Source organism: Cervus canadensis, chromosome 24 (assembly GCF_019320065.1).
Source record: "Cervus canadensis isolate Bull #8, Minnesota chromosome 24, ASM1932006v1, whole genome shotgun sequence".
NCBI lineage: Eukaryota > Metazoa > Chordata > Mammalia > Artiodactyla > Cervidae > Cervus > Cervus canadensis.
The window spans coordinates 10,810,065-10,836,410 of record NC_057409.1 but is presented as its reverse complement, the minus strand read 5'-3'; the positions used below and the strand labels follow the sequence as shown (position 1 = coordinate 10,836,410).

At 39.1% G+C, this 26,346-nt stretch overlaps 1 protein-coding gene across 6 annotated transcripts in view; it reads right to left on the bottom strand.

The window, feature by feature from the left end:
* The window catches only part of PHACTR4 (phosphatase and actin regulator 4), a 99,729-nt gene that overhangs the window by 33,537 nt on the left and 39,846 nt on the right, over window positions 1–26,346 (bottom strand). The window contains exon 1 of one of the 6 annotated variants that reach the window (XM_043445215.1): window positions 9,558–10,419. The exons of the other annotated variants lie outside the window; for them this stretch is intronic. Within the exon in view, the coding sequence (XP_043301150.1) occupies window positions 9,558–9,603 (46 nt within the window). The 5' untranslated portion in view covers window positions 9,604–10,419. Of the gene's footprint in view, window positions 1–9,557; window positions 10,420–26,346 lie in introns of those variants that run through there. 6 annotated transcript variants of the gene reach the window in all.

Genomic DNA, 26,346 nt, shown 5'->3' with positions numbered 1-26,346 from the left:
ATCTTTTTTGAAGGATATTTTCACTGGGTACAGTAGTTTCAGTTGGGGATTGAGTTTTTAAATTTATTTATACATGTCATTTCATTGGTTTTCTCGTCCCCCTCCTCCCTACCATTGGACTGCTTTTTGTTTTATGTTTCATTCTTTGGATACTTTCTATCAAAATATATAAAGGGTACAGATAATAAAGCTAGGTATCTTATTAAAGCTTCCTTATAAACTAATTTGGGCTTCCCAGGTGGCTCAGTGGTAAAGAATCCGCCTGCTAATGCAGGAGATGCAGGAGACTTTGGTTTGATCCCTGGGTTGGGAAGATCCCCTGGAGGAGGAAATGGCAACCCACTCCAGTATTCCTGCTGGGATAATCTCATGGACAGAGGAGGCTGGTGGGCTACAGTCCATGGGGTTACAAGGAATTGGACACAACTGAGAGACAGCACATAAACTAATTTGTCACCCACTTATAATGACTTCAAATTTCAACAGGTACTTTATCAATCATTTGTTCATTTCTGTTAGAAGTCATGACTTTGGCAGCATTATTTACAATAGCCAGGACATGAAAGCAACCTAGATGTCCATCAACATGATGGATAAAGAACATGATGAATGGATAAAGAAAAACAAGAATGGATAAAGAAAAACAAGTATTGTATATTAATGCGTATATATGGAATCTAGAAAAATGGTACTGATGAAACTATCTGCAGGGAAGGAATTAAGATGCACGCGTAGAGAACAGACTTGTGGACACAGAGAAGGAGACGGTGGGACAAACTGAGAAAGTTGCATTGACATAGAAATATATGTAAAACAGATAGCTAGGGGAGAAGTTGCTATGTAACACAGGGAAACCAGCCTGGTGCTCTGTGATGACCTAGAGGGGTGGGATGGTTGGAAGAGAGGGAGGTTCAAGAGGGAGGGAATATATATAATATATATATATATAAAACTGATCTGCATTAGTTTTATGGCAAAAACCAACACAACACTGTAAAGCAATTTTCCTCCAATTAAAAAATAAATTTTAAAAATGAACTTATTGAAAAAAAAGGGAAAAAAAGAACAGGAAAAAAATGGACTTATTACTTTGGATATAGCAATCAATTTTTATGATTCAGATCATTATTGTACACTATTTCTACACTGGATTATAGATTTCTCTTTCTTATTCATGAATCATCTCCTGCATTTGGAGTCTTTCTTCACTGACTGTTGTGCATCTTATTTCTCTACATCTTGTTTCAGGACTTTCCTGGCAGTCCAGTAGTTAAGACTCTGTACTCCCAGGGAAGCGGGCGTGGGTTTGAACCCTGGTAGGGGAACTAAGATCCCACATGCCACTGTGGCACAGCTTAAAACAAAAAAAGATTCTGCTTCAAGTTGAAACAGATTCTTCACGTTGTTGATAAGACACGTGGGAGAGAGGACTCTGAAGCCACACTCTTAGGCATTTCTAGAGGAGACTAGTTTAAGAGTGCTCTAGAAACAACCTTCAGCCATTATTCAAAAGTAACACCTATAGCTGATTAAAATGAAGTGTTGATAAAGTTATTCCCATGTACTCTTTGCTTAGGTGCCTGCTGAAAGAAAGAAATTCTGAATCAAGGGAGTGTTCTCATGCATGAAAAATTTCAGAAAAAGAAGAAAGAGAAGCAGATTAATCATTCTTATTGAAAAGGGAAAGGGGTAAATCACCTCTTTTCCCCCCAAAATCAACTATACTGATACCAGAGGGAATTCACAAAAACTTGATTCCATCACATGTCCTACATATGAAGAGTAGGATCTTTAAGGAATTAAATGGTAGTAAGAGGTAGCCAGTCAAGCCTTCCCTACTTACATTCAAGAATACTCACTCCCAAGAAGGGAAGGTAGCTGACTGAAAGTGACTTACAATAACATTCTTTGGCTTTCCTACTCAGCATCCGCCTAAATCCAACTCTGCAGAGTATGAAACAGGTATTAGCCTCCCATTATCAAACTCCACTTGGGCATATATTCTTCTTTAAAAACAAAAACAAAAACTAACGAAGTATTATTTAGAACTAGAGGGGCCAGGATCAAAAAGCTTAAGTTCTCATTAACATTCACACAAAAATCTAGTAGACTCAGCTTTGGAAGATGGAAGCTGCCTAAAGATATTATTTCTGACAGTGTTATTTATTTATTTTTTTCTTTTCTTGCGACCCCATGGACTGTAGCCTACTAGGCTTCTCTGTCTATGGGATTTCCCAGGCAAGAATGCTGGAATGGGTTGCCATTTCCTTCTCCATGACAGTTTTAGAGCAGTATATAATCGTGAGTATCGTAATGTATAACGATGGGTATATAAATAAACTGAAAATCTTATATAAAACAATATATAATTGTTAAAACTAGGTTTCTAGAGTAATTAATAATCCAAGGTTAAAAACAGGGTATACACTTACACATATTACATTATCTAAACTATACCATACGTTAAAAAGGAGAATGGAAGGAAGTCTAAAATGTAAACATAATTTGATGGTAGGATTACAGGATATTTGCTTTTCTCCTTTCTAGCTTCTTATATTTTGTGTGTGTGTGTTTTTCCTTTACAATGAACATGGATGGCTTTTATAATTGGAACAAAAACAAATTCACTTTGAAAGTGGGAGCCCATGACAGTTAATAAAGTTCAGCATATACATAAATACACAATGGAAAACAACTCTTCCTAAACATTAGGTTCCTATAAAAATAAATTATTTACCACATAAAAATCACAGTCTGAAGTATTAAGCAAATTAAACCATTCAAGGCCATTTTTTTTGGCATCTGGAATAGTGATACATGAAGCTAGAGAACAAAGTTAATGGTAATCTAAATTCACCAGGTGTAAGCTTTTCAGCTGTGGAATGAAGGGTTTTAAAGTATGCACAAATCCTTGATAGGGGTGGCTGATTAGATCTAATTGAAGTCACTAATCTCCGTAGCATTCTTGAAAGCTTTAAAACTGTTCAGGTTTCTTACTACGAATTTTTGTCTGACATGAAGAAAATTCAATTGCACCACTTAGAAAATTGCAGTAGAAAGAAAGAAAACCGATGGATGAATAAATGATACAACAAAAAGTATAATTCAGATGTCTAGAAACCATTTCTAAAAATTTTAATGATACAATTACACCTCAAATATTGTCTCTGTACTCCTAAATAAAGAACTGAGAGCAAGAGTTTGAAACCACTCATAAGTGAATTTGCACATCAATCAAACATTTGTTCTCAACAACTCTGATTTTACGACCATCTCCCTCCTATTATCAATTTCACAGAAGAAATACAGGAGTCACATTTGGGTCTCATTGTTTCTGTTTAAATTAATTACGGAACTTAAAATGTGTTTATGGTCCCATTCTGTTTTCCATGAGAGCCAAAAGAAGGTGGTTTCCCTCATGTTTCCCTTTGTTTGCCAGAAAACAGGGTGTAGAATGCTGCTTATAGTTTTATGGTTGTGTGTTCCAAAGAAGTCACGTAGCTGCAGGCCACTAGGAAAGCTGTGGAGGTCCTGGTGCTTTCTGGAGGGGGTGGAGGTTAGGAGTGCAAGATACCTAACTAAATTAGAGTCTGGAGTTTGAAGCTTCAATAGTATCTTGAAACTGTGCCCCAGTGCTTAAACTGCTTACTCCCTCCTTCAAGTTGTAGCACCTCACATTTCATTGACTTGTTTCTTTTTGTAAATGTAACTAATTAAACTATGCATTACTTTTGGCTGTGCTGGGTCCTTGTTGCAGTGCTGGCTTTCTCTAGGTGCGTGAGTGGGGCCTGCTCTCTGGTTGCTGCACACTGGGGGCTTTCGCATTGCCGTGGCTTCTCCGCTGTGGAGCACAGGCTCCAGGTGCATGGGCTTCAGGAGCTGCAGCCCACGGGCTCAGCAGTTGAGGTTCATGGGCCCTGGAGTATGAAGGCTTCAGTAGTTGTGGCACACAGGCTTAGCTGCCCTATAGCACGTGGGATCCTCTCGGACCAGGGATTGAATGTGTGTCCCCTACACCGCAAAGCAGATTCTTAACCCCTGGGCCACAAGGGAAGTCCTAGACTTATTTCTTATGTATTATGTAGAGTTCTAGCAGTTCGCTCTTCAACCCTCAGTTTTTTCCTGGTCAGTATTTAACTCAATGTTTTTAGCTCAGGCTCAGCTGATCCAGATGAATTTCTGAGGTGATTTGTAAATAAACGTATAGTATTATTAAAAAATTACTTAGCACTTTTCATCTTCAGATAAAGTATCCATTAACTAGTTGCTTGGATACATATTATACCTACATTACTTGCTAGAGATAAAGGATAAAACAGGGTTAAACAGTAAGCCTAGTTCATCTTAGAATCTGATGTACAGCCAATTCTTAGTCATCCAAGTTGGAAGGCAAGTTAAGGCACAGGCAACTGTAGTTGACCGATAACTTAGTTTTCAAGACAGTCTTAGTTACCCAATGCCCTTCACTAGGTTTAGTAATAAGCAACAAACTTACTGGGACTGTCTTTTAGTTTGAGATCTATTTCTTATACCTTATTGAGTTTTTAAAAATATATAGAATTTGAAGTGTAGAAAATTCTCCTTTTACCCACAAAGCTTTTAATAATCAGTTATTGTGCAAAACTTAAAAATACATAGCTTTAAAAAAAAAAACAACATAGCTTTGTGCAATGAGATACACATATTCCATTATCAAGAGGCACCAATCATCTTTTTTAAGTTCAAGGAATACAGCATAATGATCTGATTTACACATATATTGTGACCAATTACTTTTATAATCTCATGATTCTGTTTAATTTCCTTTTATGCCCATCTAACTTGAAACAGATCTTGCTTTTATACAAGCATTTTAACAGCATTAGAACTCTGTAAATGGAGAACACTAATTTATGGTACTTACACTTTTGTACTTATACTTGCTTTTGCCTTCAAAAAGAGGATTATTATTGGATTTAAAAAACTGTTTTAGAAAACTGCAACAAAATTACAGAAAGCAAAACCTGCCACTAATGAACAAAGCAGGCTTTGTCTGCAACAGGCCCATAACTTCCCTTGGAAATACTGCATCGTTCTGACCTTTGGGAAATAGAATTGGGAAAGCACTCAAGAAGACAGCTCTCTTCTGTACCTCTCTCTGTACCTGCAGGTACAATTAGGTCTGAGATTCCAACTCTAGGAAAACAGTTCTTTTACCATAATTGCACCAAGAAATTATGGTGCTTTACTCTGGCAAATTGGATGTGTGTAATTTTTTGATAAAAGTTGCAAGTTGAAAGTTTTTATAGTGAGGTGCCAGATAATATATTCTCTCATGGAAAAAAACTTTAAACCTCTCAAAATTAATCAGCAAGTAGAAAGAAGGAATACATTATTGTGACAATCGGCTATTCAGAAAATAATTTTTGATTGGTATTCTACATTCAATAACAACAGAAACTCCTTTAAGGCATTCATGACAGACCCCTATCACTTTCTCCTGAGTCTTGCATCACGTGAAGAAAGTAATCCTTTCCCTTCTTTCTTAGAAGCATTTATTTTTAGGTCTAGATAGGTATGAGAAACGTCTGATAATTCTGATGACCAAGTAGTGCCAAGTGTTCTTTCAAGTGAAGAAGTTTATTTTTAATTAGTCCATCTATTATTCATTTCCATGTTAATATTGTTATATAACTATATTAAAATTTGTTCATCCGCCAATCCCTTTACTGACATTGCTTCCAAATAACAGTATTATTTCTAAAGCACCTTTCCCCAAACCACTCCTATTTTCATGTCTAAGAACCCACAACAACAAATTTCAGAGCAAAATAAATCAAATACTGATGGAAACAGAATGAAGGAAAGAGAAAATATGAAAGTACAATATCTTTTGATGCAGCAGATCCTTATACAAAGGAAAAGTGGCAGGGGGAAGAGGGCGATTAGTGAGTGAGAGGTACACGATGGGGCCAAACAAAAAAGAGCTAGACGGGGGAATGGAAAGGCAGAAAGAGAAGGAAATTCTAGACTAAATGGTTGGGTAGAATTTATTAAAATTCTTTGTTCCTAATTTAGGGACATGTGATAATTCGCTGTTTGTTTTAATATGATAACATAGTAAAGGATTCCAGTGAACACAGAAACAGCTTTTACATTGAGAATTACAGAGTATTATTTGAAAGTTTTATCTCAGTAATTTTTATTTTTGGTCAGAGCATGGCTTACAGGATCTTAGTTCCTCAATCAGTGATCGAATCTGTGCCTCCCACTGTGGGAACATGGAGTTTTAACCACTGGACTGCCAGGGAAGTCCCTATCTCAGTAAACCTACAGACCTCTCCTATAGATATATTTCATTTTAGGATTTTTTTAATAGAAACTGCTGAGGAAAACTATTTCCTTTATGTCCTTGAATGGACACCACAGCATAAAGTCTTATTCTGCATTTAAATTCTCTATTGGCTCACCTGTTAGAAAGAACCTACAGTAAAAATACTTATTTTTACTTTACATAACATCTCATAAATTTGCATATGAGTTCTCCTGCAAAGATTATTTATTTGAAAGCAGACGCTTCTTGGTTAACACCTTGATACTTCCATTATAAGCCATGGGTGTCTAATAACCTTAAAAAATGGAATACGTCTTATACAAATTTTAAAATACGTAAAAATTTTAATATTTTACATTCTTTAAAAATGTATTTATTTGTTTGTTTTTGGGTGTGCTGGGTCTTTGTTTCTGCGCAGGCTTTTCTCTAGTTGCGGCAAGCAGGGGCTACTCTCGTTGTGGTACTTGAGGTACTCGGGCTTCTCACTGCGGTGGCTTTTCTTGTTGGGGAGCACGGGGGCTCCAGGCGCTCCAGCTTCAGAAACTGCAGCTCCTGGGCTCTACAGCACAGGCTCAACAGATGTGGTGCACAGGCTTGGTTGCTCCGCGGAATGTGGGATCTTCCTGGATCAGGGACTGAAGCTGTGTTTCCTGCATTGGCAGGCAGATTCTTTACCACTGAGCCACCAGGGAAGCCCCAGTATTATAAATTCTTAACTAGAAAGTGAACTTCTGAAAGGCACAGACAGGAATTATACCCATAGAGTCTGCCACATTCACAGTGCCTTGAAAATAATAAGAAATCAATACATTCATTCATTTATTTTTGCATCACTTGGCTTGCCAAACCCAGTACCATCAAGTTTGAAGCTCAAAACTAACTTCTATATTACAGGCCGAGAACTTTGAACGAACGACTTAGGTCTTAATTTACTTTCTACATTTATCTTTCCAAAGAATCTGGTAAAATATTCTTACCAGACACCTACCCATTGAAATGCTTTTAAAATTTCATGAAGAAACTGTTATATTTGGTAAAAGACTTTATAGTAATGGTATAGTTCTCAAAGTCATCAATGTTGAGCCGTCAACACCTGGTCCTGATTTGCTCAAATTTAATACATCCCAAATTATAAATGATAAAATGAAGTCTGTCCATGAAAATAGCTTATTGTTACCTTTGAACTGCATAGATAATAGGAAATAAAATCCAAAAATTAAACTCAGAATATAAAAGCCTTAGTTAGGTAACGAGTGATCTCTATTTCTTCTTCATAGGTCTTTTTTTTCCCGGCTACACTGTGCGTCTTGTAGGATCTCAGTTCAAGAACCAGGAATTAAACCCAGATCATAGCAGTGAAAACCCAGAATTGTAACCACTAGGCCATCAGGGAAATCTCTACTTCAGAAATCTTTTATTAGGGTTGTTGGTAGGCAGAAAAACTGATGAATGATGAGTGATGAGTCCTACTTTTCTTATAGGCAGAAAAGATTACAAATTTTATCTATTGAGATGAAATTTTTTGTTTAGTAGTAGATGTTAAATGGGCATTCTGCATAAATATCACCACTCATTAGTAAGTTGCATCTGCTTACCCATTTCTTGCTTTTCAAAGACTTTTCATTTCCATCTCATAGATAAATGCCTAGCATGATTTATATCCTGACTTATTAACAAAGAACTATCTTTGTAGTAGAAACCACAGGAAAATTTAGAGGCCCAAAAGGGAATTGACTAAATTCTGGTGAGTGGTTACCTCTGGGAGCAAAGAAGCAAAATGCTATCATAAGGGAATGTGGGCATAGAAGAGGGGATGGGAGGGAAATATCTCCATTTTTAATTTCATCTCTTAAGATAAGTAGAAGCCCCAGAGGGTCCTTTATATTTTCCTCTATACCCTTTTCTACCTATAAAATATTTCTTTAAGAAAAAAAAGTGAGCTACTGAATTGATATGGACTCAGCCCTGGTGAGCAAAGTAAAGTCAGTCAAGTTCTGATTTCAGTTCTAAAAATCTGTGGCTGAATGGCTTACTTTGCAATTGACATGCCCAAGTTTCAATAAAACATGAAAATTACTTTGTAGGAATTTCGTCTGGCAAGTTCTCAGGGGAAAATACACCTCTACAAATGAAATTACATTAAATCACACGACACATTTGGGACTGTTACCTGTGTTCCCACACTTCATGGCTTTCTTTAAAATCACTAACATTTTTTATTTCCGGGGAAAAAAAAAGTAGTCTGGGACTGAACATATTTTATGGTGCTTCATAAATCAAAGAGAAGGTATAAGAAGGTATAAACCTTTTTTAAAAAAAGTATAATGTCAAGAAATGATTCACAGGTTTTTCCCCACTCTGTTTATATTTAACAACCCTTTAATGAATATCCACTTAAATCTATCTTTTCCACCTTTCCATCTTCATCTTATACAAAACCCCACAATGTTAGGAATATGAGTCTCAGTGACACTGAACTTCCATTTCACTTATATTCTTTGAAACTCTGGCTATACTTACAATAATCAGCCTGGTCTCCAGCTATTTCTGAGACAATAACACTTCAAATGCATAGCACTGACTTCAGAAATGTTTACACCAAGTGTTGCCTTATGAGAAACGGAAACACCAGCACAATGGAAGAAGCCTGAGACTTATTTGAAAATGTACAACTGAGTCTAAAAAATTAACTCAAATCTTAAAAATTGTCCTGTTGGGAATTCCCCGGCAGTCCAGTGGTTAGGATTCTGTGCTTCCACTGTAGGGGGCATAGTGGAACTGGTTCGGGAACTAAGATCCCTCATGCCACGGCCAAAAAAACAAATCAAACCAAAACAAAACATGTCCTGTTTATAGAAGTCAACAATTCTAGTTCTATACCACATGTATATATCAACAGTTCAAGTCCTGTAAAACAGCAGTAAAACACCACTGACTTCTAAACACCACGAGTTCCTGGAGCACTTATTTTCTGCAAGGGTAAGAAATTAACAGATGGTTTACTAGCAATATTATCTTAAAAGTCCAAAAGGATCCAGTAAAACAAAACTATGACTTGTAAATTAATATAACTGAATGAAAAATTAACTTATATTTCTTCATTTACTCTTCACAAAGTGATTAAACATCCTAAAGTTAAAAACATCAAAATCCTCACATTCAAATTCCTATAAAATATTCAACTTCACCTGTAAATCTGCCTTGCCTCTGTCAAGATTTTGTTTCGTTGCCTTCTATTACTCACCAGCTCCATCTGGATTTACCGGTCTGGAGATGTCAGCTTGCCCCATGATTATGTTGTCTGATGTGTCTCACAACAGCAAATTGTCCCGGACCAAAGCAAACTTTTCTTAAATGATAAATCCACATAAGGAGGGGTCGTGCACTCCTCTCTCAGTGTCACCGCCAGACATCAGGACACGGACACGCCACCAGGGCAGTTAATCTGTGGGAGTTTCTGGTTCCCTGTATCCCGCCCGGGCCAGGCACTGGTGGTTCTCACAAATATGCCTTCGCGCTGGCTCTCTCCACGCAGGAATGCCTGTCATTCCAGAGTGCACACTGTGAAGAGCTCCAGGGCAGGAAGGGGCGGAGACTGTCAACCACATTCTGGTTGCGGAGAGGCACAGCCCTGAAAGTCCACACCTACTTTTCCTGACACTGAGCTGGCTTACAACGTCCCAGACTCCCAGTAACAAAGCGAGACTACCAAAGACTTTAATTTAATTTTAATTTAATCACACAAAAAACATCAGGGTTATGCATAAGCAGGCTGATGGGAGCAGAAGTCCACTCAAAGGTGTGTTCTAGACACAGGCTTGCCTCAAAATCAGACCATTCTGACTCTTCACTGCTTGCCCTAAAACTGTATTTCCTACCTGTGAGAGCATACTCAGAGAAGAATGAGATTTGTGTACTGGGAATTAATAACATTAGGAACAATACTTTAGAACTAAATAGACTTTTTCTAAAAATAAAAAGAAATATATCTGAAAAATCTGGCTTACTAAAATAGTAAAATTGAAATAAACATTTCTAAGATATTACATAATACTTCAGGTTTCCCTAGTGACTCAATGGTAAAGAATCCACCTGTCAATGCAGAAGATGTGGGTTTGATCTCTGGGTTGAGAAGATCTCTTGGAGAAGGCAACTCACTCCAGTATTCTTGCCTGGGAAATCCTACGGATAGAGGAGCCTGGAGGGCTTAAAGTCCATGGGGTCACAAAAGAGTCAGACATGACTTAGCAATGGAACAACAACAACTTGTAGTACTTCTCTTTCTGCTTAAGTTCAATAATAATCTTGAGGAATCAAGCTTGCTGGGAGAAATACCAATAACCTCAGATATGCAGATGTCACCACCCTTAAGGCAGAAAGTGAAGAAGAACTAAAGAGCCTCTTGATGAAAGTGAAAGAGGAGAGTGAAAAAGCTGGCTTATAACTCAACATTCAGAAAACTAAGATCATGGCATCCAGCCCCATCGCTTCATGACAAATAGATGGGGAAACAATGGAAACAGTGACAGACTTTACTTTCCTGGGCTCCAAAATTACTGTGGATGGTGACTGCAGCCATGAAATTAAAAGATGCTTTGCTCTTTGGGAAAAAAGCTATGAAAAACCTAGACAGCATAGGAAAAGGCAGAAACATTACTTTGCCAACAAAGGTCTGTCTAGTCAAAACTATGGTTTTTCCAGTTGTCATGTATGGATGTGAGCACTGGACTATAAAGAAAGCTGAGTGCCGAAGAATTGATGCTTTTGAACTGTGGTGTTGGAGAAGACTCTTGAGAGTCCCTTGGACTGCAAGAAGATCCAACCAGTCCATGGGAAAGGAAATCAGTCCTGGGTGTTCATTGGAAGGACTGATGCTGAAGCTGAAACTCCAATACTTTGGCCATCTGGTGCGAAGAACTGACTCATTTGAAAAGACCCTGATGCTGGGAAAGAGTGAAGGTGGGAGGAGAAGGGGACGACAGAGGACGAGATGGTTGGATGGCATCACTGACTCGATGGACGTGAGTTTGAGTAAGCTCTGGAAGTCAGTGATGGACAGGGATGCCTGGCGAGCTGCAGTCCATGGAGTTGCAAAGAGTCAGACATGACTGAGTGACTGAACTGAACTGAACTGAGCCCTGCATGCTGCGACAATCACCATAGGCAGCAATGGAAGGGTCAGCCTGCATGCTGATTTTTCTTTTATTCAGATATAACTAATTTATATACAGCCAAATACATAAATATTAAGGATACAACTTAATGAATTTAACATCTGATGGTAAAGGGGGAACTAATAATTTTGAGCACTATATTAAGGAGCTTTACACTGTCTATATTGTTTAATTATCACCAAAACTAAACAGGAATTGTGAAGAATATATTATTTACCTTATTATCAGATAAGAATACTAAAGCTAGTGAGGTCGAATCCTGTGTTTGTCAAAGCCCTAATATTCCTTTAACAAAAGACAGCTACCCCTGAAACTGAGCTTTTAGTTTAAATCTTTGTTCTGCAAACTCAGATTCCAGGAAGATTTCTAGTATCTGGATTTTCCCCTTGCCTTTCACTAGCACTGCTCTTCTTTCCCCATTATCTTATCTCTATTATCTGTGTGTTTTTTTTTTTTTTTAAATTTTGTGGCCATGCTTCGCAGCATGAGGATCTTAGTCCCCCCACCAGGGATTGAACCTGTGCCCCCTGTAGTGGAAATGTGGTGTCTAAACCACTGGACCTTGAAGAAATTCCTTCCATTATCTGCTTTTGATTAAATAGCAAAGGTAAGGAATAAGAGGCTGCCTTCGTAGCTCAATCAGTAAAAGAATCTGCCTGCAATGCCGGAGACCTGGGTTTGATTCCTGGGTTAGAGAAGATCTCCTGGAGGATATGACAACCCACTCCAGTATTCTTGCCTGGATAATCCCATGAATAGAGGAGTCTGGCAGACTACAGTCCCTGGGGCTGCAAGAGTTGGACACAACTCAGTGACTACACCACCACCAAGGAATAAGAAAATGACAGTGCTAAGGCACCAGTAAGAAAAAATGTGTACACTTGGACAAAAATCAGTTGTTAGTAATAGTAGTAAAAAAATTATGATATTGACCATTAAAACTGGAAAGAATAAAAGGAAAAATACATTGTAATTTTACATTGAAAGAATGCTCCAACATAAGAATGTCAAATACCTTCAAAGCTGGCCCTTACATTTATTAGCCTAAAAGCACACCATGTGCAATAGCACCTCTGACTATCACAAAATGCGGAAGCAAAGGTGGGAAAAACATTCCCCAGCACCTAGCAGACGCTCAACGTATCATAGTTACCATCATCATCATGAAGACAACACAGCATATAGTTTAAGAAGATGAGCTTTGGAGGCAGATTAACATTTTAATTCCAGCTCTATTACTAGCTGTGAACACTAGGCAAGTTACTTCATCTCCCTGGGCCTCAGTTACCTAATCTGTAAAGTGGGCATAACAATACTTAGCAGTACAAGGCAGTAATGAGGATTATATGACATAAACAGAAATAAAGCACTTTATAATGTGCCTGGCTCATGGAAAGCTCTCAATAAATGCAAGCAATACTCATCATTGTTGTTATAGTGAAAAAACAAGCCAAAAAGGAGAGCTTAGGTCAGGAAGAGCCAGCCAAAGTACAAGTCAGAAAACCCAGCCATTACCAAAAGGCTAGTCAGAAACGGAAGAGGATGACATTTCTGTACCATGAATCCAGAGAGCAAACTGGAAGAAGCAGGCCAAGGAGGAAATCTGAACACAAGCAGGGTTGGTGCACAGAAACATTAAGCAGATGGAATAACCCAGATGCGTGGATTATCATGAATTAGTTCAAACCAGGCACATGAAACACACACACACACACATACACAGACACACACAGCCCGGAAACTCTACTACAGAATCCAGTTCATGCTGACAGAACCATACACGAATAGAATAGACAGGGAGTTTCCAAATGGTCCAGTGATTAAGAATCTGCCTGCAACGCAGGGGACATGGGTTCAATCCCTGGGTCAGGGAAGATCTCACATGCCACAGGCTGCAAATACTGAGCTTGCGCTCTAGGGCTCCACAAGAGAAGCTGCCCCAGTGAGGAGCCACGCACTCAGGAAGAGTAGCCCTCACCCACCCCAACTAGAGAAAGCCTGTATGCAGCAATGAAAACCCAGCATAGCCAAAAATAAATTTTTTAAAAAAGAGTAAAACAGATAGATTTAAGGATCCTCACCTCATATGGCTACTGTTTACCATCTGCCAAATTTAAATGCCCAGCTTGACTTGGCTCACTGCTAATCTTGGGTATTTGAAAATAGTAATAAACCCAAGGCCTCCAAGATGGCTCAGAGATCAAGAATCTGCCTGCCAGTGCTGGAGCTGCAGGAGACTTGGATTCGATTCCTGGGTTGGGAAGATCTTCTAGAGGAGGAAATGGCAACCCACTCCAGTATTCTTGCCAGGATAACCCCATGGATAGAGGAGACTGGAGGGCTACAGTCCATGGGGTCGCCGAGGGTCAGACATGACTGAGTGACTGAGCATACATGCACAGTAAACTCAAAGATTCAATAAAGAATCTTAGTGATCATCTGGCTCAGTCTCCTACTCTTTATAAAAGAAGGACTGAAGTTTCAGGAGGTTAAACGCTTTGCTTGGAGACAGCACTAAAACCCAAGTCTCCTGATTCTAACTCCAGGACTCACTTTGGTTCTTGTAAAAATGGCTAAGGATATATTTCCTAAAGATAGAATCATTTCCCAAGGAAGTCCATACTCTACAACAATGACAAATCTCTCAGAAATTCTAATTCTGTCACCTATGTACCAAACCAGACTGGGAAAGGAGTACGTCAAAGCTGTATATTGTCACCCTGCTTATTTAACTTATATGCAGAGTACATCATGTGAAATGCTGGGCTGGATGAAGCACAAAGTGGAATCAAGATTGCTGGGAGAAATATCAATAACCTCAGATATGCAGATGATACCACCCTTAAGGCAGAAAGCAAAGAAGAACTAAAGAGCCTATCGATGAAAGTGAAAGAGGAGAGTGAAAAAGCTGGCTTAAAACTCAACATTCAGAAAGTAAAGATCATGACATCTGGTCCCATTATTTCATGGCAAATAGATGGGCAAACAACGGAAGCAGTGACAGACTTTTATTTTCTTGGTCTCCAAAATCATTGTGGATGGTGACTGCAGCCATGAAATTAAAAGACGCTTGCTCCTTGGGAGGAAAGCTATGAAAAACCTAGACAGCATATTAAAAAGCAGAGACATTACTTTGCCGACAAAGGTCCGTCTAGTCAAAGCTACGGTATGGTTTTTCCAGTAGTTACGTATGGATATGAGAGTTGGACCATAAAGAAAGCTGAGCACCAAAGAATTGATGTTTTTGAACTGTGGTGTTGGAGAACACTCTTGAGAGTCCCTTGGACTGCAAGATCAAACCAGTCAATCCTAAAGGAAATCAACCCTGAATATTCATTGGCAGGACTGATGCTATAGCTGAAACTCCAATACTTTGGCCACCTGATGGGAAGAACTGACTCACTAGAAAAGATCCTGATTCTGGGAAAGATTGAAGGCAGGAGGAGAAGGGGACCACAGAGGATGAGATGGTTGGATGGCATCCCTGACTCAATGGACATGAGTTTGAGCAAGCTCCAGGAGTTGGTGATGGACAGGGAAGCCTGGCCTGCTGCAGTCCGTGGTGTTGCAAAGAATTGGACACAACTGAGCGACTGTACTGAACTGATATACCAAACCAACAAATGTTCCCTAACCAGCATGTCTCAGTTTCATTCTAACAATCAATATTTATGTTCTTTTTTTAAGATTTTTTTTTGATGTAGACCATTTTTAAAGTCTTTATTGAATTTGTTACAATATTTTATGCTTTGGTTTTGTGGTGGTGAGGCATGTGGGATCCCAGCTCCCTGACCAGGGATCAAACCTGTACCCCCTGCATTGGAAAGCAAAGTCTTAATCCCTAGATAGCTAGAGAGTCTTCAATATTTACTCTGTAACAACAGAAGTAGACAAGTGGGGAAAGGGGAAGATATTGGCCCCCTGATGGCTTTAAAATTTAACAATTAGGCCTGGAGTTCATTCTAGTTTTCCATGGGTTATATTTTAGATATGCAAAGGCAACTCTCACTTCAACTTTGTAAGAAGTAGACAACTCTCTCTTAAGAGTCACCTAATAAGCTTCCCTTGTAGCTCAGTTGGTAAAGAATCTGCCTGCAGTGCAGGAGACCTGGGTTCGATCCCTGGGTTGGGAAGATCCCCTGGAGAAGGAAATAGCAACCCACTCCAGTATCCTTGCATGGAAAATCTCATGGACAGAGGAGCCTGGAGCGCTGCAGTCCACGGGGTCCCAAAGAGTCGGGTACGACTGAGCGACTAACAGTTACTTACTTAATAGGATACTTTCTTTTAGAATACTTTTCTTCCACAGATTATTGCCTCAAGGAATGGGGCAAGTGGTTGATTTAAATTTGTGAATCTCTTCCGATTTTATTTAGGGAAAGAGCAAAAGAGGCCTTATGAAGTTTAATATGCAAAGGAATCTAAGCTGCAGTTTAGATTTGTGTGTGTGTGTGTGTGTGTGTGTGTGTGTGTGTGTGCGTGCGTGCGGTCACTCAGTCGTGTCCAAGTCTTTGCAGCCCCATGGTCTGTCGCCCTCAGTCCCTCTGCCCATGGGATTTCCCAGGCAAGAATACGGGAGTGGGGTGCCATTTCCTCCTCCAGGGGATCTTCCTGACCCGGAAATAGAACCTGTGTCTCCTGCATTGTCAGGCAGATTCTTTACCACTGAGCCACCTGGGAAACCCCACAGCTTAGATTTAGAGAGAAACTGAAGCCCTCTAACCAGTCTCACTTTATTGAAGAACTGTTTCTAAGCAAACAAGGGTGAGCACTCAAAACCTTCAGTGACGTTTACAACAGGTTCGATTCCTGTTGGCTAGCACATCAGACAATAATGTGACGACATGCTTTATATTTTCAACAGTTTACAAGATCAATCAAAAAAGTGTAATGCTTCCATATAAATGTACTTTTATGCTGAAGTATCAGTATAAACTAGATTACCTAGGAGAGTGAGCTCTTCACTATTTCAATCACATTTCCCTCAGCTTAATTCAGCATACCACTTAAGTTTGAGATGTCTTTTTTTTTTTTTTAAACATTTATTTTTATTTATTTGGCTGCATAGAGTCTTAGTTGTGGCATGTGGGATCTAGTTCCCTAACCAGGGATCGAACCCAGCCCCCCTGTATCAGGAGCACAGAGTCTTAGCCACTGGACCACAAGGGAATTCCCTTGAGATGTCTTAAGAAGGAACTTTAGTGAGAGGTTGGGAAGAAAATCACTTTCTTCTGAGAAAGGTCCACGAAGAGAAATTATCGGCTCAAACAGACACATATTCAAATCAAAGACTAATTTTCAACTTCTGGGTATATAATTGAGGGAGGGAGCAGCTTTCTATTCTTTTTTTTTTTTTTTTTTAATTTATTTTTTCTAAATGTCCATTTCCTTCACGATGCTCCCAGTGCCTAGCACAGATCTGTGGACTGTGTTAGTAGCTCAGTCGTGTCCGACTCTGTGCACCCGTAGACTGTCCATGGAATTCTCCCGGCAAGAATACTGGAGTGGATTGCCATTCCCTTCTCCAAGCTTTCTATTCTTTATTCCACCACCTAACTCTATCTACTCTGGCTGGCTCTGAACAGGAGATCAGTTCAGTTCAGTTGCTCAGTCATGCCCGACTCTTCGAAACCCCATGAACCACAGCACACCAGGCCTCCCTGTCCATCACCAGCTCCCAGAGTTTACCCAAACCCATGCCCATTGAGTCAGTGATACCATCCAACCACGTTATCCTCTGTCGTCCCCTTCTCCTCCCTCCTTCGATCTTTCCCAGCATCAGGGTCTTTTCAAATGAGTCAGCTCTTCACATCAGGTGGCCAAAGTATTGGAGTTTCAGCTTCAGACATCAGTCTGAACAGGAGATAACATCCTACAATAACATATATCTCAAATTCCATGTGAAATTAGAAAGCCCTGCGAGTTACTTGTAAACACTTCATTGTCTCATCTATTTGTATAAACCTCTCCCTTAGTTTGGAATTTCTTTTCCTTATCCACTTAGGGAACTCCTACTCATCCTTTAAGAATTGGTGCAAATGTTGCTTCCACTATTACAAGTCTCTTCTTAGTTACTCAAGCAGAATTCAAACAAAGATTTACCGATCACTGATTATGTGCCCAGAAATGTGTCGGAACTAAAAACAACAGTTTTTGTCCTTAAGTGCTTACAGTTCAAAGAAATAGGATCTACAATAGAGCATGATAAGTACTTAGGTGCTACACAAACACATACTAGTGGGCGTGGAGGTATCTACTTTCTCCTGAGTGATCAGAGAAAATATTGTGAATTAAATGACTTCTAAAATCTGAGTTAGTCATAGAAGAAATAACAGAGGTGAGAAAAATATCAAGGCAGCAAGAGATAACACTGGAAGAGTAAAGAGACAACCATGACTGATCATGCCAGATATATCACCCTAAATTTGCCAACAAAGGTCTGTATAGTCAAAGCTATGGTTTTTCCAGTAGTCATGTATGGATGTGAGAATTAGACCATAAAGAAGGCTGAGTGCCAAAGAGTTGATGCTTTCTAAGTGTGGTGCTGAAGAAGACTATTGAGAGTCCCTTGGATAGCAGGGAGATCAAACCAGTCAATCCTAAAGGAAATCAACCCTGAATATTCATTGGAAGGACTGATGCTGAAGCTGACTCCAATACTTTGGCCACCTGACGTGAAGAGCTGACTCAATGGAAAAGACCCTGATGCTGGGAAAGACTGAGGGCCGGAGGAAAAGGGGTTGACAGAGGATGAGATGGCTGGATGGTTTTACCAACTCAATGGACATAGTTTGAGCAAAAAATTCCAGGAGGTAGTGAAGGACAGGGAAGCCTGGCACACTGCAGTCCATGAGGCTGCAAAGAACGAGAAACAATTTAGCAAATGAACAACTACAACAAAAAACAAACTGCAACGATCTTCAGACTTCTCTACTGAGCAGGAACCATGATGTATTTATACTGAAACCCTCAGTGCTTGGCACAACTTAGCGCACAGTGGATATGCAAAAGGTATTCATTAACCTTCAGTACAATGGAGGAAACAGCATTCCTCAACTTTAAGCTTTGTTCATAGCACCTAAGTTGAACAAAAAGTTCATTAGGTCTTCTCCGTAAGATGGCTGTAGTAGCACTCAATTGTCTTTAACTTCATTCGAAACAATTTTGTTGGCTTGTACTGTGACAGCTGTTAAATCAGTATGCATTAAAAAAAATCAGAATTGGTGAATTTTTGTGTAGCCATTTTAATATTAAAGATGGAATAAAAAACAATATTTTAACATATTATGCTTAATTATTTCAAGAAAGGTAAAAATGCAACTGAAACGCAAAAAGAGATTTGTGCAGCCTATCGTAGAAAGTGCTGTGACTGACTGAATGTGTCAAAAGTGGTTTGGGAAGTTTTGTGCTGGAGATTTCTCCTTGGACGATGCTCCAAGGTCAGGTAGACGAGTTAAGTTGACAGAAATCCAATTGAGATGTGACTTGAGAACAATCAATGCTACACCAGGTGGAAGACACCTGACATATTCAAAATATCCAAATTAAGCATTGAAAAGTCATTTGCACCAGCTTGATTATGTCAATCAATTTGACACGTGGGTTCCACAGAAGTTAAACAAACAAACCAAAAAACCTTCTTGATTGTATTTCGGCATGTGATCATCCACTTAAATGTAATGAAAATGTTCCCTTTTTAAAAATGAGGAGGGGTGATGAAAAGTGAATACTGCACAATAATGTAGAATGGAAGAGATCGTGGGGCAAGTGAAATGAACCACCAGTAACCACACTGAAGGCTGGTCTTTTTCCAAAGAAGGTGATGCTGCGTATATAATGAGATTGACAGGGAGTCCTCTATTATGAGCTCCTTCCAGAAAACCAAATGATTAACTATGACATACTGCTCCCAATCAGATCAAATGAAAGTAGCACTCGATGAAAAGCATCTGGAATTAAATCAACAGAAAACGCACAATCTTCCATCAGAATAACGCAAGACCATGTTTCTTTGATGACTAGGCAAAAACTGTTACAGCTTAGCTGGGAAGTTCTGATTTATCTAGACATTGCACCTTCCGGACGTCCATTTATACCAGTCTTTACAAAATTCTCTAAATGGAAAAAAATTTCAATTCCCTGGAAGTCTGTAAAAGGCACTTGGAAAAGTTCTTTGCTCTGAAAGATAAAAAGTTTTGAGAAGATGGAATTATGAGGTTGCCTGAAAAATAGCAGAAGGCAGTGGAACAAAATGGTGAGTGTATTGTTCAATAAAGTTCTCCGTGAAAATGAGAAATGTGTCTTTCAGTTTCACTGAAAAACTGAAGGAGCTTTTTGGCCAACCCCATAGTGACCAAAGGCAGTTAAGGTGAAAAGTATCACAGATGAAGGATGGAATAAATATAAAGACCACAGACTAATCCATCATTCTAAACAATCTTGAGAATTGCTGTGAAACTCTCAATTCCATGGGGAAAAAAATGGCATCTTACGATGGTTTTTGGGAATTTACAGCTTTGCAAGTGGTAACAACTTTCAAAGAAGACAAACATGTCAGGTAAATGTTTACATAGATCCTCATATAATCACAACTGCTAGCTAGGCTCAAGTAGAAAGCACATCTACCTCAAGTAAACTAACTGGAAGAACAGGCTGAAAGACAGAGGCTAAAGTTAAGGGGGAGCCACTGGTACTGCCACCCCTGACTCCCAGTAACACCGCTTTCTTTCTGTGGCTTGCTCATTGGAGGCAAAAAATGAATACCCTGCCACCTATTCTACATCAAATACGGCAACTCTTGTCCCTTGCCTGCCCCCACTCCCAGAAGGCTGCATGGTTTACCAGAGAGAAAAGCAAGGTTTTGGAATTATGTATATGTAACTATGTAAAATTTCAGCTTTTCCATTTACTGATTAAGAGAGTTTGAACAAGTTACTTAACTTTTATGATATAGAGATAATTACACAGAGTTTTTGTGAGGATTAAATAAGAGAAATCTCTAAATTATTAGTCTGATGATTGAAGGTGCTTAATGTATTTGGCTTCTTCTTGCCCCACTTATGATTCTTTACATATTTAAATGACCCCACAATGTTTACATTTAAGCATCACAGTTTCTTAAAAAATGGGAGAGCTTCTGATGTGCTTCTACATCACCAAGGCTATATATATGACAGGCATGAAGCAATGTAATGTTTACAAGCCTACAATATGTTGGACTGTGTTTATGGGAGAAAGAAACTGAAATTATGCCAGCAGGACTGCTTTCAGATCCATGGAATAAAAGACCTCAGGCTAGGGAATTCAAGCTATTGAAATTCTTTTTGTTTTCTCTTAAAGTTTTTTTTTTTCCCCAAAGACAGTAAGTACTTAAGGGTGCCCTAGTGGTCAGGAGATGTTTCTAGATTTGAGGAGTTAGTAATAAAAATTAGAGTGAACAGGAAAGTTTCAGTTAAGAAAGAAAAAGGGTCTCTCTGCCTGGGTTAAGGGACTAGGTAGGTCTTCACAGTACAGTAGAGTCAGTGGGAAAGGTAAGCCTAGAGGAAAATGAGAATTAGCTGAATGCAGATGAGCGGATGTGGAAAAAAATAGTTGAGCAAAAAGATTCACAAGTTGTGTGGATGAGGGAAAAAGGGAAATAAGAAGAGGATATAAATGACACTGATGAAACTTTAACCCACTATGTGACATCAGGTATTTGGATCAAATTAATGCCAAGCTTCCTAAGAGTTCTGAAAATTCTACAGCAAAGTCAAACTAATGACTTAACCAATTCAGTGTTCTGTTTCAAATAATGGTCCCAAGAAATGCTTTATTACAGAGAACAGCAGCCATGGTGCACTTAACATAGCTAATCCAACTCAATGCTTGCCACAGAATGCAAAATAAGTGCTTAATGAATTGGGGTATTATCATTGGGAAGCTACAATCCTCATTTATTCATCCCACAAATACTTCCTGAGCACCTCTAAAGCATTAGGTATTGTTCTAGGTGTTGGAAACACTGCACTAGATACAAAGAGGGAAAAACCTATGGCTTCTCACTAGTGTGTTAGATGGTGATAACTGCTATAAAAAAAATTATTCCGGGAAAGGAAATAGGACGGGCTGAGAGAGAGGGAATAAATTATAAACTGTGCAAGCAGAAGGGCCTCATTGGGAAGATGATATGTAGAGGCCTTTGCAACACATTCTTCAATTAATGTATTAAAAATAAATATTAATTGCAACTATAATTGCAGCTATGGTTTTTCCAGTAGTCATGTATGGATGTGAGAGTTGGACTATAAAGAAAGCTGAGCACTGAAGAATTGATGCTTTTGAACTATAGTGTTGGAGAAGACTCTTGAGAGTCCCTTGGACTGCAAGGAGATCCAACCAGTCCATCCTAAAGGAGATCAGTCCTGGGTGTTCACTGGAAGTACTGACGTTGAAGCTGAAACTCCAAAACTTTGGCCACCTGATGCAAAGACCTGACTCACTGGAAAAGACCCTGATGCTGGGAAAGATTGAGGGCAGGAGGAGAAGGGGACGAAAGAGGATGACATGGTTGGATGGCATCACCGACTTGATGGACTTGGGTTTGGGTGAACTCCGGGAGTTGGTGATGGACAGGGAGGCCTGGAGTGCTGTGGTTCATGGGGCTGCAAAGAGTCGGACACGACTGAGAGACTGAACTGAACTGAACTGAATGACTGGTCAGTGAAGTAAGGGTTATCAAATGGGCTGGTCAGTTCTCAAATACTTAAAAGACGTGCTAACGCTGTGGTGCCTCTTACACATGATTATTTATCTACATTAATATTAATACATTTAAACACAATATGCAGTTCAGTTTCTCAATTGTATTAGCCACATTTCACACATGGCTACCACACTGGCCAGTGCAGATCTAGAACATTTCCATCACTGCACAAAGTTCTATCAGACAGGGTGAACCCAAAGGATTTTTAAAGCACACTTACAAGTCTTCCACTAACAACAAAACAGAGTATTTCATCAGCATGTGGTATCTATTCTCCATGCCACCAACTACTAAACATCAACTACTAAAGGCAGTATACTCCGAAGAAACACTGACAGTTTAAAAAAGTTTCCTTTTGTTCAGTTACAAGCTATTGAGCTATTTATACTCACAATCTTTGATACTCTTCCTTTAACAGCTGAATTACGATTTCCCTTCCTAGTAACACATAAGTAAAGCCTTTGACTATTAATAACAACTTAAAGCCTAAAGAAGGATGGTTTTATCTCAGTGTAAAGATCTATGTAGAATTAGATCCACTTGTTATTGCTTGAAAATCAACAACCTCCATCTTACTGAACATCCATTTAATATTCTTTCTACTCCAAATAGTACTTTTTTCATGTAGTTATAGTGAAAGTGATTGAGAAATCTTATCTTAAAGACAAAAATATTTTATAAAACCACATAACATCCATAAAAACGAAGTCCCAAATGGCCTCTACTAAGGAACCTGGAGGTATCAATGCTGTGTAGAAACGAACCAGTCAGAAATGAAGGAGCTGCCCATCACAGGGCCTTGGACACACAGGGTGTTCTCCAGTAAAGCGGCATTCATTGCTGATGACTCAGAGAGATGACTCTGAGCCAGGATCACGTCTCTCCTTCCTTCTCTCTCTTTCATAACTCTCATTTCTTTGGCCCTCAGTTTCCTTTTAAGACAGTAAGAAAGAAATCTAATTACCAATACTCAGCCACATATCCAGTGGAAATACAATTCATCCCCGATGATAGCTGTAACATTTGTAACAGTTACTCAGAAATTTCCAACAGGAAATCTCCTTAAACATTCTTTTCCAGTACATGTGCAGGAGAATACATACTTCATCTTCTACTAAATAAAAATTCTGAGTAATGAACACCTGTTTACACCATGAGTCAACAGTAATTCCGCAAAAGAACCAAGGGTGACTATACAAATGGTGTTTCTATCAAACTTGCTCCATCCAGTAATTCAATGTACTTTACTCTGTTTTCTATGTAAGAAATATCCATCTCTTTTATACCATTATCTTCCCTCAAAACTCTCAAACTTTAACAACCACAGAACATAGGAGGTGAGGCACTAAAGGAATAATTGGTTTAATCTATAATTCTAAATTCAAAGAGAAGTGTTTTGGATTACACATACCTTTGCTTCTAAATCTTATTTTTAAAAAAGTTTAATGGTGAAACATATTAACACTTTAGGGAAACAATGCATGAGGTCAGAGGAAATAGGAACAAACTGTCTCTTTGCTCATCTGACAAAGCAATGAGACCAATCCTAGATTTTTAGTTGTTAAGTCGCTAACTCATGTCCGACTCCCTGCAGACCCCATGGACTACAGCACGCCAGGCTTCCCTAGCCTTCACCATCTCCTGCAAGTTTGCTCAAACTCATGTCCATTGAGTTGGTGATGCCATCCAACCATCTCATCCTCTGTCGCCTCCTTCTCCTGCTCTGGATCTTTCCCAGCATCAGGGTCTTTCCCAGTGAGTCAGCTCTTCATATCAGGTGGCCAAAGTACTGAAGCTTCAGCTTCAGCATCAGTCCTTCTAACGAATATTCAGGGTTGATTTCCTTCAGGATTGACTGGTTTGATCTCTTTGTTGTCCGAGAGACTCTCAAGATAATTCTTCAGCACCACACTTCAAAACCATCAGTTCTTCAGCACTCAGCCTTCTTTATGGTCCAACTCTCACATCCATACATGACTACTGGAAAAACCACAGCTTTGACTATATGGACCTTTGTCAGCAAAGTGATGTCTCTCTGCTTTTTAATATCCTGTCTAGGTTTGTCATAGCTTTTCTCCCAAGGAGCAAGTGTCTTTTAATTTAATGGCTGCAGTTACTGTCCACGGTGATTTTGGAGCCCAAGAAAACAAAATCTGCCACTGTTTCCACTTTTCCCTCATCTATTTGCCATGAACTGATATGACTGGATGCCATGATCTTCATCTTTTGAATGTTGAATTTTAAGCCAGTTTTTTCACTCTCCTCTTTCACCCTCATCAAAAAGGCTCTTTAGTTTCTCTTTGCTTTCTCTCTTTAGAGCGGTATCATCTGCATATCTGAGGCTGTTCATATTTTTCTTATCAATCTTAATTCCAGCTTGTGATTCATCTAGCCTGGCATTTCTCACAATGTATTCTGCATATAAGTTAAATAAGCAGGATAACAATATACAGCCTTGTCCTACTCCTTTTCCAATTTTGAACCAGTCTGTTGTTCCATGTCCAGTTCTAACTGGTGTTTCTTGTCCTGCATACAGGTTTCTCAGGAGTCAGGTAAGGTGGTCTGGTATTCCCATTTCTTTAAGAATTGTCCACAGTTTGTTGTAACCCACACAGTCAAAGGCTTCAGCATAGTCAATGAAGCAGATATCTTTCTTTAGAATGCCCTTGCTTTTCTATGATCCAAAAGATGTTGGCAATTTGATCTCTGGTTCCTCTGCCTTTTCTAAATCCAACTTGTACATCTGGAAGTTCTCAGTTCACGTACTGTTGAAGCCTAGCCTGAAGGATTTTGAACATTACCTTGCTAGCGTGTGAAATGAGCACAACTGTACAGTAGTCTGAACATTCTTTAGCACTGCCGTTCTTCGGGACTGGAATGAAAACTGACCTTTTGCAGTCCTGTAGCCACTGCTGAGTTTTTCAAATTTGTTGGCATACTGAGTACAGCACTTGAACAGCACCATCTTTCAGGATTTAAAATACCTCAGCTGGAATTCCATCGCCTGCACTAGCTTTGTTTGCAGTAGTGCTTCCTAAGGCCCACTTGACTTCACACTCCAGGATGTCTGGCTCTAGGTGAGTGACCACACCATTGTGGTTATCTGGGTCATAAAGACCTTTTCTGCACAGTTCTTCTGTGTATTCTTGCCACCTTTTCTTAATCTCTTCTGGTTCTGTTAGGTCCTTGCCATTTCTGTCCTTTATCGAGCCCATCTTTGCATGAAATGTTCCCTTGGTATCTCTAATTTTCTTGAGGAGATCTCTAGTCTTTCCCATTCTTTTGTTCTCCTCTATTTCTTTGCATTGCTCACTTAAGAAGGCTTTCTTATCTCTCCTTGCTATTCTCTGGAGCTTTCTTATCTCTCCTTGCTATTCTCTTGAACTTTCACTTCTCTTCTTTTCTCAGCTATTTGCAAGGTCTCCTCAGACAACCATTTTGCCTTCTTGTTTAACCTTTCCTAGTTTAACCTTTCTGAAAAGCTAATCTTTATTAGGGTTACAGAGTCTATAAAAATGGAGCCACCAAATAAAATCTTTCAAGAGGCAAATTTGATTATTGTTTTTTCATCCTAAAAATAAAATAATGTCTTTTGTTGAAAAAGCCCTATATCAAACAAGATCCAATTAGCTATTAAGTATTTTACCCATTTTCATCTTGTTCCCAGACCTAGGCACCAAGAGCCTTCAGAATACCACCTATCCTAAAACCCAATTGCCAATAACCAAATTTGCTGTGTTAATTTGTAGTGAATGAAAAAGAAAAAAGATAAAATGATTCTTCTGGGATTTATTCAGTTGGGCCAAAAATCTTCTATATCCAAAAAAAAAATCTATAAATCTTCCCAGTCTGACAGAATTTGTGAATCACAGCGTTCTAAAGTGACATCTTTTATGTGTGTTTGGGACACTAATAATTTCCTTCTTACCCGCCTCAGTTTTGTCCCTTTCTGATCTAGTCTCAACAGCGGTGCCACTATGACCTTTATAAAAACACAAATCTGACAGGGTTCTTCACAGTTTATAAAAAATACTCCGCCACCGGGCCCAATGCCTTTCCTTTCAGACTGTATATTTGTCTTTCTCTCACTTCCCTCAGGAGGACAGTCTCTAGGT